The 13,466-nt window shown below is 36.8% G+C and overlaps 1 protein-coding gene across 7 annotated transcripts in view; it reads right to left on the bottom strand.

Annotated features, from left to right (window-relative positions):
- PPP1R9A (protein phosphatase 1 regulatory subunit 9A) overlaps nucleotides 1-13,466 on the bottom strand; it is a 131,155-nt gene that overhangs the window by 33,479 nt on the left and 84,210 nt on the right. For 6 of the 7 annotated variants that reach the window (XM_064410536.1, XM_064410561.1, XM_064410526.1 and 3 more), the window contains exons 6-7: nucleotides 9,557-9,692; nucleotides 1,173-1,328 (exon numbers count right to left, since the gene is read on the bottom strand). In XM_064410536.1, coding sequence (XP_064266606.1) covers nucleotides 1,173-1,328; nucleotides 9,557-9,692 — 292 coding nt within the window. The remainder of the gene's footprint in view (nucleotides 1-1,172; nucleotides 1,329-9,556; nucleotides 9,693-13,466) is intronic. The other variant, XM_064410552.1, reaches the window with a different exon arrangement.

Raw genomic sequence — 13,466 nt, 5'->3', positions numbered from 1 at the left:
AGCAATGAAAAAAACTTTCAGGAACCAATAATGAATAACTGGAGGCACCCAAAGGCTGCAGGGGCTATCACCAGAAAAGGGAAAGACTGGTTGCTCATTGAGTGATTACTTTGCACACATAACTCTTACTAGAGGGTAGTAACAATATATTTATATAAGATGAAACACCTGGTTTGAGTGGAGGCAAGAGGATAAGTGCAGAAGGATAAAAAAGGAATCATGGTATTTTAAAACTCCTATCTGGGCCCAGGTTCTGCTGCTTCTATCTCCTATTTAAGGAGAGGTTCTGGTTACTTTCAACCCTTCCATTTTCCTGTGTTTAAAGAAAAAAACAAAACATTCTTTACTGCCATCACTCAGCTTATTACTGCAAGCTTAGGTACATCCATTGTTTCATATCTTTATTTGCATGAGAATTCAGGAAAGCTTAAAAAGAAGCCACATCAAAAGCACACAGCCTAAAATACAGAAGAAATATCCCTCCATACTTTGGTAGTGAAATTAATTCAATGACCACAATGAACACCACAGTTAGTACAGGTGCATGCTACACTACCTAACCATAAACTTCTCATGGTTTTGGTAAAACTTTGGTAAAATACCATCTTGAAGTATGGCTGCTTCCCCAACAGACCATCTTTCTAAACACATGGCCAAACACATGACATGGCTGTACACTGATGAGTTACTGGGGAATGGCATAGGATGAGTTTCACCTGTCTCTCTTCACTGAAATTTAACATTTGTTGTTTGGTTTTCCCAGTCACCTTTTATTGGAGCCTTAAAAAAACCAAAGCAAAACAAAGCAAACCAAGCCAAAAAAAACCAACAAAACACCAACCCCAAACCCCAGCACCCTGCTAGAGATGAATGAACTTGCACTTTGTCTATGTGGTCAAACTAAGTGCTGAGGCAGAGTAACTTCTGTATTGAAAAGTTAATGTATAAATTGCCCGCATCAATATAACAGTCACCTGAAAGCTGATGCCAAAATATCTCCAAAGGCCAGTTCTACTTCTTTTGAGCAGAAATCTTTGAGTAATTTCAAAGTACTAAACATAAAAAAAGCTTAAAACCACTCCAGTTTTCAAGAGAAAAAACCCAAGGACTGAAGTAACTAGAAATCTGGTTCAGTGATGTAATTCAGGAGTATTTTCTGATGTATAACTTACTTCTTTGAATTTGTGAGCAAGTTTGCTGGTGTCCACATCACTCGGGGAGAACATGTCATCATTTTCAGGGAGATCGAACACTTCAATAGCCATGTCACCTCCTGGAAGGACAGGTCCCATGTCTTCATCTTCTTCATCTGTAGCATATTCCCCTGTCTTAATTTTATAGCATTTAAGAAATTCCAGTTATCCTCTTATTATGCAGAGACTATTCAAAGAGTAACTAAGATACTGTGCAATCACAGCATTCTGCATTCAAAAAAGGTTGTCTTTGTCTTTAGCTATAACCCCAGCACTGATAAATTCTACCAGACAAAATATAACTCCACAGCAGTGTTTCAGTACATTAAGAGAGAAAAGTGTCTTAAGCACTAATAACTCAGTTCTCAGGCATTACTGGCTCTGTATTTTGATGGTTTCATCCTTTTCCAAGTGAGACCTCTTTTCCATTGGAAGAAATCTCCACATTTATTTCAGATTTAACAAGGAATCTTTTCCAAACAGAAAAAAAGCAGAATACAACCAACAAGATCTTGATTAGTCATTAGTAAAGTCATCTGGATGAAGTAATTCTCAAGTGATATTCCATGTTGAATTTGAAAATTCATTGGTTTGTTCTTTATAAACAAATGAATAGAAAAGTCACACCCACGCAAAAAGACAACAGTAGGAAAAAGAAACCAAGTGTCAGAGACAAGTTTAGAGTCTGAAGCCAGAGTTTACTCAATTTTTACCCTGAATAAGGAGCTGCTTTGAACTAGTTTGGAACAATAAATGTGGGTGTTTCTTGTGTAGGTAAAACATGAGGTGCAAACAATTTGCTGACAAAACAGAACTTTGAAAAATCGTAAGCTGCAGTCAGTATCTCAAAACCAAACAAAATACAACAAAACAACAATATTGAAAAGAAAAAGCTTGAAGTATTGAACCCCAAGCTGCCTGCTCAGTCTTTTGCACACGTCTGTGTCCATCTCTTCCCATCCCTAAGGTGAATGGTACCACCTTGCTCCTGCAGGCTCCCTCTGGAAGCTGGAGTGCAGCGTGCACGGATCACCAACAGCCTGCTGGCTCACAGATGACTATGCAAACACGTTATAAAGCAAACACTTCCCTCAGGACCACATCTGGATTTATAAGGCTTGGGACTAAATAAATACATGGAAAAGGAAGGGCGGGGGGACCGGTGCAGTCTTTTTCATGTTTATACAGTAACACCACCAAAATTTTGACAAAACTATTCAAAGTTTTTCTTCATGAACTTTCAGTTCCTGAGATGAAGAAACATAATACTATTATCAGAAGTATATTCCCCATAGTGCTAAAATTATCTATTTGTGTAATTTTTTGACAAAAGGACTTTTCAAAACATGAGGTAAGAACTCAAATGTTTGAACAAAAGTCCAAACCTCAGCTTCCTATCTTAATTCAGTTTCTCAGCTGTTGTTTAGGCTTATGTGAATCTCTGTAAACTAAAAAGCAGTGCATACAAGATGTTGACCCCAGGTACACAGGACACTCAGACAGCACATAGAATCATAGAATGGTTTGGGTTAAAAGGAACCTTTAAAGATCATGAAAAACCTACATTCCTCTTTTCTTAAACCATTGACATTTTAAAAAACAAAGCCAAAACACATAGAAAGCATAAAATAGTACAGTAAAATTTTATGATGTTGAAAGAACTACTAAAAAGAAAGTAAGTCACCAACATGCACATTCATACTTTAAAATAGTCACTGTAAAGTGAGGCACTTTTTTGGCAAGTTATTGATGCCACTATTAATAGTAACATATTCTCCAATGAAATAAACAGTAACCATTTATTTTATATACTTCATGCCTACTAAGCATATATGGCTAAGAATCTCAATAGTCTTCTATTAAAAAAAAAGCTAAGAGCTGGTTTTGCTTCTTCTTTCCTTATTTAAGAGAAGCAAAGAATACATAGTCCATCTCACTGGAGTTTTCAGGCATGTAAGCACTATAGATAAACAAAACAACACCTGAAATTGTCATTCTGTATGTCTAGATCTCATGCACACACTAAAAAATCTTCTGTTACAATGCACCTGCAGTAACTTCTGGTTCTATTTTATTGTCCCTGGCTATGTGCAGTAGCTGTACAAACTGAAAATTTGGCTGCTAACTCTCCTGGCCCTTTCCAGGAGCATGTAAGGTCGCCTTCACATACCATCAGGGCAACAAGAAGCAGAAAGACTAGCTCTTAAAATTTCACTGAGATTTCAGAGAAATAAATTTTTGTGGGGACAAAATATAACAGTCCATGTACTTTCCATTTTGCAGTCATTATCCCTGAAATAAATAAGGTAATACACAACTGTAATTTCTGCAGTAAAAAAATCCTGGTGGGTCTGTCAGCAATGGCAAGGAAATCTCTGTAGCATGCAAAGAGGAGGCAGAAACAGGATCATTAACCAGTAAATTCATGCCCTGCTTATGTAAAACAAAACAGACCCGGCTCAGCTGCATGTGCATTTTAAAGAAATACATTAATACAAAATCCCAATTATATTTACCCATTTTGGCAAAGGAATAAAACAGACAAATTCAGTTAAAACTGATTTATCCAAAAACTTAAGCTAAAAAGAAGTACTGAATACAAAAATAAAAATGAAAACATATGAAGAAGTAAATTAGTGGGGAAAATTTCAAGAGCAGACAATATGCTACTGGCCTCAGGAGCCAGAGTGTTTGAAGAGGAATATCAGTCAGCTAAAAATGAACACAAAGGAAAATTTTGCTTAAAATTGTACATAATGAATGTCAATGAGCACAGTCATTTTTTCTTCAATTAATGAAAAAAGTAGCTGTCAAAGCAAAGTGCAGCTCAAGTAAACAAGACACCAGGATGACAAGAACACATTACACAATACAGAAATAAATGGGACTTTTGCTTTTGTCTTCAAAATAAAGGGATTTCATCTTACAGTCACATGAAAAACAAATTGCAGGTTCAAAAGAACCAATGTGTACATTGAGGAAATATACATCATAAAAGTACATGAAACATACTTTCCCTGAAAGAATTCTCTCTGCTGACTTTTGTTGCACATGACACCACCAGACAGTAGCTGTTCATACACTGTGCCAGTTAGCTAGAATGTGAAATTCACTGTTTTACAACAAGCAGCAAGGCACAGAAAAGAAGTCGCCTTACTTCAAATAACAAAGCCCCGTGAGGTAAGAGTTGTAATCATAACTCCCTGAGGTTCCCTGCAATACATTTTGTTTCCTTATCCAGCAACAGCAATAATATTTTTAACTCCATAGCCAATGAAAACTTCCATGCTCTAGAAGGAAAATCTTAGACCCTTCATTCTGTGTTGGTGAGCAGAATTCATCCATGTAAAAGCCCTGTTTCTCACTTCAGTAGCACCCAGGGCTTAAGCCTGTCCCATCCAAAGCAATAGCTTCTGATATTAGCCATTCCATTTTGCCATATGCAATCACAGCTAATAGCATGAAATTACCAACATGAGCTGCAATTTTCCACTTCTAAAGGGAAAATGTGTTACTTGCATTGTTTAACTGCCTTAGCAGTAAATTTCTGAAATGTGCCTAACACTCCCAACCATAAAGAAGGAGCTGCAGCACCAGCCAGGATAATGCAGATAGACCTTCCCCAAATCACCATAACAAAGGCTGCATCAAGCTACAGCTTTTGCTCCTGCTGAAATTCTCCCACAATCAGAGAACACAATTTGAAGAATATAAAAATAACTCAAGCCCATCTCTTCATTTGATTTTTTTCTTTGATGGCTTATATTTAATTCTTTCAAAAGAGTGAACAAAAACATAATGGCATAGATTAATCATTGCTTTTACAAGAGTGCATCATATTAATGATGTTGGAAAAAATGTACTCTCTGAAAAATTTGGTTAAAAAAATGTACTCTTTGGGTGTTAAGATATTCAAGTACATTGCAACGGGTTTTTTTGTATGTGTGTGTGAAGATTTTCTTCAATGGTTTTAAATGTTGCTTTGCTCTCAGCATGTCCTAATGAATGAGAATTTAAAATGAAAAAAATATTCATTTGACTATTAGTGATATTATAAAAATCACTTGCATTAAATTAGTTGTCTGTGGCCACAGAGTGAACAGAATCCTGCAATATATTGTTCATTTCACATTTTGCACCACCCCATGCAGACTTCTGGGGAACAGGTCATCTGCTTTATGTGACTTTTGTCATTTGCTGTAGAACATGAAGAAGATAACACCAAGTTCAAATCAAAATTCCAAGAAATGTCAGAATTTGACTCATGTGCACAGAACACTATGTTAACACAGGAAATTCAAAAGGTTTCAGCCAAGGATACAGATTCAGGTCATACTTAGCACACTAAGTAGGAAATACAAAGACAGTGCCTACTTCAAAGCCTTTGAGTTTTATTTTCTGACACAATGCTACAAATTAAAAAAAATGTGGGATTTTAGGACTCTAGACAAACTGGTGATGAGCAAACTCTGCAGCAGGCTCTCTACAGGCAACATACTCTCCCAGCTTTACTGTGACTAGCACAGACTCACCAGGAAATGCCAGTGCTGCCTATTGGATGTAACACCTGAGAAATAGCTGATACTACTGGCTCAAGGGCTTGGCTTGTGAGAGCTTAACAACAAATTGTGAGCTGATGCACACTTATCCTGCTGGTCTTTGCATGGACTCCACTGTGAACATCCATCTTCTTTTCATGTTCATCAGTTCTGCACAAGGGCTTTATGCAAAAACTTAATGAAGGAGCACCTGAAAGCATCCTGCAACCCTGTGACGGCCCATGGTAACAGTAGATTCTGAAATGCAGGGCATTTATATAGTAAATGATGAGTTTTCAGTATTACATAGTAAATGACAAGCATTTTAGAAACACTATGTATTAGTGTAAATCTTGCCCAACAAATAGCTGTCAGGCAACATTCCTGCAAGGCAATGGAATGAGAAGGTAGCAGGCTAACACTGCATCTCTAAATTTAGTATCCAACTCAAGTCCACTGCCCACTAGCTGGCAAAAACCAAAACTGTCTCAGAATACTGCTTTTTAAAGTAACTTGGATCCTCCTAAAATACCTACATACTCCTTGGGCTATGAAGACTTTCAGAAGCTCCAAAACAGAGGAAATCCAGCGAGCTGGTGACACAGCAAGATAAAACATCAGAACTTGTACATGCCTGGCACACATTCTCTTCCTGTGGTTTAACCACCTCTAACAAACACAAGTCACGTGCCATGACCACAGGACTCAAACAAGTTCACTGACTTCCTGCTCTGGAAAACTTAAAATGTTATTGCTGTACTTGTGGTGAAGTCTCTGAGCCACAGAATTTGGCAGTCTCAAGATCATTTTCTTGTTTATTTATGCAGCACTGTACCGGGAGATCCATGGTACCATATTTTAAACAGTGCAGGAAAATGAACAGGATGGCTTGACAGCTCTGAGACTGAGCAACTTGTGTAATTCTGAGCTGCCTCAATGCCAAACTTCTTACATGGGCAATCCAAACACCCCTGAACTCCAAGCAGTCAGAGTCACTACTCCCTCTGATGAAAAAGACTCAGAAGGGTAGTAATGATACACTTGTGATCTACACTTGTAGATATTCATTCAGACAGTGCAAACTGAGATTTTCTTGCCCAAAAGAGCCAAAGAATGCAGGGCTGGTGGTGGTGTCTGGCAGCAACATAAACCCAGCCAGACTTGTCCACACAGAGCAAGGTATGCTCAAAGAAGTAATGCTCATATTTGACAGCAAATGGAGCAGAAGTGCTTGTGGTGACCAAAAATATCTTTGAACTGATGTGCATTAGAACACAGTTTGCATCATGTCAGTTGTCTGGGAATGGTGCAAAGTTATGTGAGTAGACCTGGATAGTATAGTCAGGTGAATAAAAAATAGTAATATTCAGATTACTGCAGGTATTCAATAAAATCTATTTCTGGTAAGTCTCAGCATTAAGAACAGGAACATGCTACACTGCATACCTTAGTAACTAAACCCAGCATTTATTCTGAAAATGTTTACCACCCATGTCTCAAATATATACATGGTATCAAGTAAGAAATGTGTATGACCCTCAACAATCCCAATGTAGTTTTAAGCACTGCATTTGCTCTCAGACCTAATTCTTTCTCCTTCCAAAAGAGATAATTGATGAGATCATCTGGATCTCCTCTGGTAAATGTCTTTTCCTTTCTTCCTCCCTTCCTCATATGCAACACAAAACTCTCCTCTGTACTCCAAAGGCCATTGCCAAAAATCATGTCATAGTCACAGAGATGGTCACCATTCTCAGGGTAGTGCTAGAATAAGAAAAACTACCTTTAACTCTCTTGATTATTGAAAAAATTTGTGGAAAACTTGCCCAATTTTATTTTCTCTCTGTGATCCAAAGCACTACCAACAGAAAACACTTTGTGAATTTAGTATCTTTTGTGAAAAATTTATGCAGTGAACAGGACTTAAGAGTTTGTAACCACCAAATTGCAAGGACAAGACACATCAAAAAAGTACCTGATACCTACTCACACCTACTCATCCCTGTCCTCTTTCAGTACTGTCCTGGGAAACTCTTGCATGGCCATCAGTGTGACAGTGTCACCATTAGCACCTTCACAGCAAAAATCCCTACTGAAGGCTGAAGTACTACCAGGATTGATCAATATGGGTTTAACAACATTTCCTTTATTGCCAGATGGTGAGTAACGCCACCTGTGTGGTGCATGAAGGTAAGAAACAAAATAATTTGAGATTTTTTGCAGGTGGATGTGTCCCACAGATAAAAGGTGCAATGCATCAATCACTCACACAGGTCAGCCACACACCCCTCTATGTGTAAGTACACAGTGAGAAAGATTTGATCATCGGGCATTTGGGACACCCTTCTCTTGCCTGTATGAAAGCAATCAGACCATGCTCACCATAAAATGGTGCTGAAAGTCTTGGAACCCTGACATCTACAGCACGGTGTGATGAGTTGTGAAAAGTCTCTTTTCCCAAAGCCTACTCACTCCATTTTGTTTTTGAAGAGATTGTACGAGAGTTCCTTCAAGAAACTTCTCTTGAATTTAATTCTAGACTAAAGAGAAGTTAGAAACTTGCATGTTTCTGTAGTTTGAGGAGGGAACAGAGAGGATATGGATTTTTCTATCCTTCATGGTCTCCCACAGGCACACATACATATGTATGTATGGTCAGCTCTTATTTATATGAGTTACATATGTCCCTGTGACAGAATTAATTCTAAGTCATACTGAAATATTTTTATTATTAATATCAGTGGAAATTACAGTAAGTGAAAGCATTACTGGGGCTAGACAGATTTGTACTTAGTCTGTTGGGACACTTCTGATTGTTCTGATATATTGCTATTTTAACAATGTGTTTCAAAATCTGAATATATCCTGATTCTATGCCAAGAGTATTTTTTTCTAAAAACAAAAACTAACCTGAATTAAATGCATATCATGAATTCTCTATCTTCCCTTACCTACTGTTCCCTTACACAAAAAAAACCCCAAAAAACACCTGGCCCAGGATGACAACACACTAATACATGGAGTCTAGCATTTCAAACCATATTACTCAAGATGATGTGAAATGATGACAGTATGCTTGAGCTATATGGAAGCAGTTTGTTACAAAACCCAGCAGCTTATTTAGGGAGCAACATAGACAGCAGTAGTCTCTGAAAAAGCTCTCAAAGTAATTTTTCCAAGTATCTTGGTATTTAGGCACACTAGGAATTTTATGAGAATGGAAAGAAATTATGGAAATTTTACTGCACAGAGTTGTTACTTTCAAAATCTTTGCATTCGCACTAACAGTAGGCATGAATATACACTTCGGACAAGGTAGGCTAATTCTCTGTCCTGAGGAATATTTGTTCACACAAAAACAAAATCACAGTGTGTGGAAGGAGGGGTCTTACCTAGAATTTCAGAAAACATTCTGACTTAAGAAGAATATAAATTCTTCTAAAAAAACCCCCAACTTCCTCAACCTCTCTGCAAATTAAAAGGCAACTTTTACCAGTTTTGACAAAACTTTAATGTTTCAGTGCGCAACCAAACAAACTTTACTCCCTTATTTGAGAAAGGCATAGGTTTTCAAGGAAGAGGAATGCTTACAGAAGCATCAACCAACTTGATATTTGCTCTTCTGGAACAAAACAAACACTTTAAATCCATGATGAAAAGTTTTTCTATACATTTGTTCTTCATCAAAATCTGTAAAAATCATTGGCAAAAGTAATGGGAAGGTCCAAAAGTTGACCTCTGAGTTGCAAGTAAAAATAAGGAAATAGGAATAAAAACCAGAACATTAAATAACAGCAAACAGTGAAGCACTGGACAGTCTGTTACCTCATCATCATCTGCATCATACTGTGCATAGTGCTGCTCCAGCAGCTCTCTCTGGCGGCGCTCTTGCTCTAGAGTTTGGCTGATCAGCTGCGCAACCTCACTCACTTGTCCCGGTTTTTCTCGTCCAATTACAAACCTAGACAAAACAAGAGTGAAAAAATATTACTCCTACTGTTTACTGAAGTTCTAGGGTTTTAGCCATTTCTAGGATAGAGGGTAGCCTTCTTCTCCAAAGATGCATAGTTTTGATTGTTTCAAATGTGTTCTGTGGATGAGATTTGTCACAAGGGCACTGTGTGCAGGAGTGGAGTGATCAGACCATGACAGGTCTGGTCGCATGACTGGAGGGGCAAAACAGAAGGGACCATTACAAGCCACCACCCCAAGCTTCAGTAAAGTATCATCACTTCCATTCCTTTCAGAGCCATGTATTTTCCAGAAGGCTACAGGAGCCCAGGCTGTTATGGATGCACAGTAAGAGCACTTATGGCAGCTGATAGTGAAAGGAACATGCATCAGAGTAACTCCTCCCCACTCTGACTTAGAAGTTCTTCCATTTCTGAGCCTTTATATTTATCTTCCTCCGGTCTAGGAAACAGAATCTATTTCCACATTTTAAAATCTGACAGACGCTATTTCCTTAATTTTAAGCTGCATTTAAATCTGTCTTTTATTTGATGAACTTCTGTTGCTAAGGAACGTTTTCTCCACTGTCAGCTACAGCTGAACACTGGGCGCACACTTCCTTGGCTTAACAAACACAAGGGAAGTGCCTCTTTCTTGGCTGAGACTTACAAGAATGCTTCTCAGTCTTGCCTTCAGCAACTAGAACTCAGAATTGGTTAGGATTGTAACCACCCTTTTTTTTTTCCCCCAGCATACTGGCATAACCATATTTAGATATTTTGCTATCTCAAAACTAATCATAAACACCAATTACACAGTACCAACACACTGGGAATTACTGAACAAAAGCACAATTTAAAGATGTCAAGCTGAAGAATTATTTTCTTAGAAGGCTAAAAAGATAATTAGGTAATTACAGATGAAAGAAGTATTATGTAGAGCTGAAAAGCACAATAAGGTGACACCGAGATACTGGATATAGTAAATTATTTGTTCCCACAACATTTGGCTCAAATGATGAATTTAATTTATTATTTGAATGAGAGGCAGAAATGTGCATTATATCTCATGTATGAAAACTCTTTTCATTAGTACTGCCTATCACTGTTAAAATCCCTTGGGATTTGTCATCCATGTGTAAGCCAACTTCGCAACAGTGGATGACCCTGGGTCCATTTCCTATGACAAAAAATTTTTCAGATTCTATGAAATCAGGCACTACAGAAAGGACTGCAATTTGGACATTATTTCAACATCATCAAAACATCCAAGCTACTAATTACTTCCAAAAGGAAAAGAAAGGTGAAAATTAGTGACTCCAATTGAAATAAAGGCACAAGGTGCTCTGAAAATAATTTGCAAGAAGGTGTCTTAGCTTAAAAACATCACCAGCAAATACAGCAGAAACTAGCAGAGAATCAAGGCAATAACATCAGCATTTTAATCCTGCTCAAAACAGATCACAGTCTGGCACTCCTGTCCCACTATTACAAAATATGACATTACTTCTCAGTAATGACAAAGACCTTGAGCTGAAAGAAAAAGAATGTTTCTTCATGGCCCCTACACTTCATCTGTTCTGCATACTGACTCACAGACAGATCCTGTTTCCTCTAAATTTTGATTTTAGAGCCAAGTATTGCACAGACTAAACCAGTCATGTTTTCAGACTGAACTGGGAGGAACAATGAACTTTTGAAATGACTAAAGGAAGTAAAAAAAGGATTTAACCTGTACCTGCTACTTGTCTCCTCTAATGTAAAAACAAATTAAAATTTAATAAGGAAAAAAGTAATTGATATTAAAAAATTTAAGCAAAATTATGCATGAGTATATTATTTACACAGAGTAGAGGGAGCACCACATTTGTAAACACCTGAGGGAGATCCTCAATATGTAAAGTTATGAAATCACACAAAGTGATGCAAATATTGGATTCCCTCTGGCCCTCTGCCTCGTAATTTACCTTCCCTGGGAAATACAAAACTCAAAATACTTCATACAGTCCCCTTTTACACTGAAAACTTAGAATAGACAACACATAATGCATCCAAAGTCTGGTAATTCCTGATAATTTAGAAGTGTTGTTAGACACATTAGATTGCAATGCAGTAATATTTTCATACAGACAAACAAAATCAGGTAGGATGTAAAAATATGAAGCCTTAATAACAGAATTTCTTTTGCATGCCAAAGACACAGTTCACAATAATGCGATTTTCAAGGCTTGAATCACATTTAAAAACGAAGTTACTCTATGATACCTGAAGCTGTTCAATGACATATGAAAAAAAGTCTCCAAGCAATGACAAAGTTTAAAGCAAATGTTTTCCAAAATAGAAATATACTAGTCATGTTCTATCTTACTAAAATTTATTGCTTTAGAGTGAGGCATATCCAAAATGTCTGAAAATAAGTTTTTAGAAGCATTCAATCTACAACTGATGTCAGTTCTAGACAAAGAATTGTAAATTCATAAAATGGAATACTATGTTCCCAGCAATTACAGTTTTTACAAACTAAACCAAACTTTTTGTCATTTTACATTTCCATAATCTTAAGAATACCATTCATATAATTATACTTAACTAATTGAGATAAACCATAAATTATAAAGTTACACTTTAAAGCGAGCTGAATAAAAAGAACTTAGAAAACCATAAAGCAGGAGCAGTTATTAAAAGCATGAATTAGATATTTATTCTAAGCACAAATTAGATATTTATTCACAGAACAGCTTTTAATACAAGTGTTTAAATACAAGAAAGAGACATAAGGCTGTGACTCACGACCAAAAAATCAGTCACTGAACCACAATACACACACTTCAACTAAGTAGCTAATTAAATATTTCAAATCATTTGGCTCAACAAAATCAATCACATGCACTTCAGACTTTATTATTAGTCTCAAGGGCTAGAAGTATTATAATAAAGAACTATACATTCTGTCAGCAATAATATATTTGAGAAGCTGGTCAAGTTTACAGAATTGAGACAAATGAGCATTTTATAGCCTTTAAACCACATCACAACAATAATATTCCCCTAGATTATTAAAGCCAGCAAATGCAAAATAAACCCCAGCAAATCTATGACACAGTCATCACTGTACTAAATTTTAGGTCTTTACTGATTTTTTTCTGAAGTCTGCAAAAAAGAAGGAAGGAGAAGGAGAGAGACAAGGCATGAACTGCCCTTGGTACTCAAGAGCTACATGCAATTTAGCTGAATTACCAGCCGTGAAATATTCTTTGTGGTTGTAGTTAAAATGAACAGGGATGGAGCTAGAAATGTAATTAATATTTGACTCTACAATGGATTTTAGAGTATCTAAAAGAATTACGTATCTTGAGAAATTGAAAATTAATTACAGTAGTGCTGGTTAAGAAAAGCATTCTACTGAAATTGGAAGCAACTCCTACGTCTCCTGCAATCCATGATTTAAATATTCTACAGCACACAGACTTCTGCATATGTCCAGCTTTTATTAAAAGAGGATCTGCAGACCTGTGCTTCTTGCAATAACTTATTGATTTTTTTATCAACTATGGAAACCAGAAACATTATTATAAAAATTAATTCATTTTAAAAATATTGCCACTGTGAAAATAACTGGTACTAAAAAAAATTGCAAAGGCACCAAATCTGTGATGCGAAACTGAAGTTCTGCAGCACACACTTTTAGTGAAATGAGTTAATGATTTCTCCTGAAAATACTTCAGGAATTATGTGCTCAGTTAAAAATACATTAGCATGGTTTCCTTAAATCCAACAAAAATCAA

This window comes from Passer domesticus, chromosome 1, assembly GCF_036417665.1.
Source record: "Passer domesticus isolate bPasDom1 chromosome 1, bPasDom1.hap1, whole genome shotgun sequence".
Lineage (NCBI taxonomy): Eukaryota > Metazoa > Chordata > Aves > Passeriformes > Passeridae > Passer > Passer domesticus.
The sequence above is the reverse complement of the archived record's forward strand: the minus strand, read 5'-3'. Positions and strand labels throughout refer to the sequence as shown.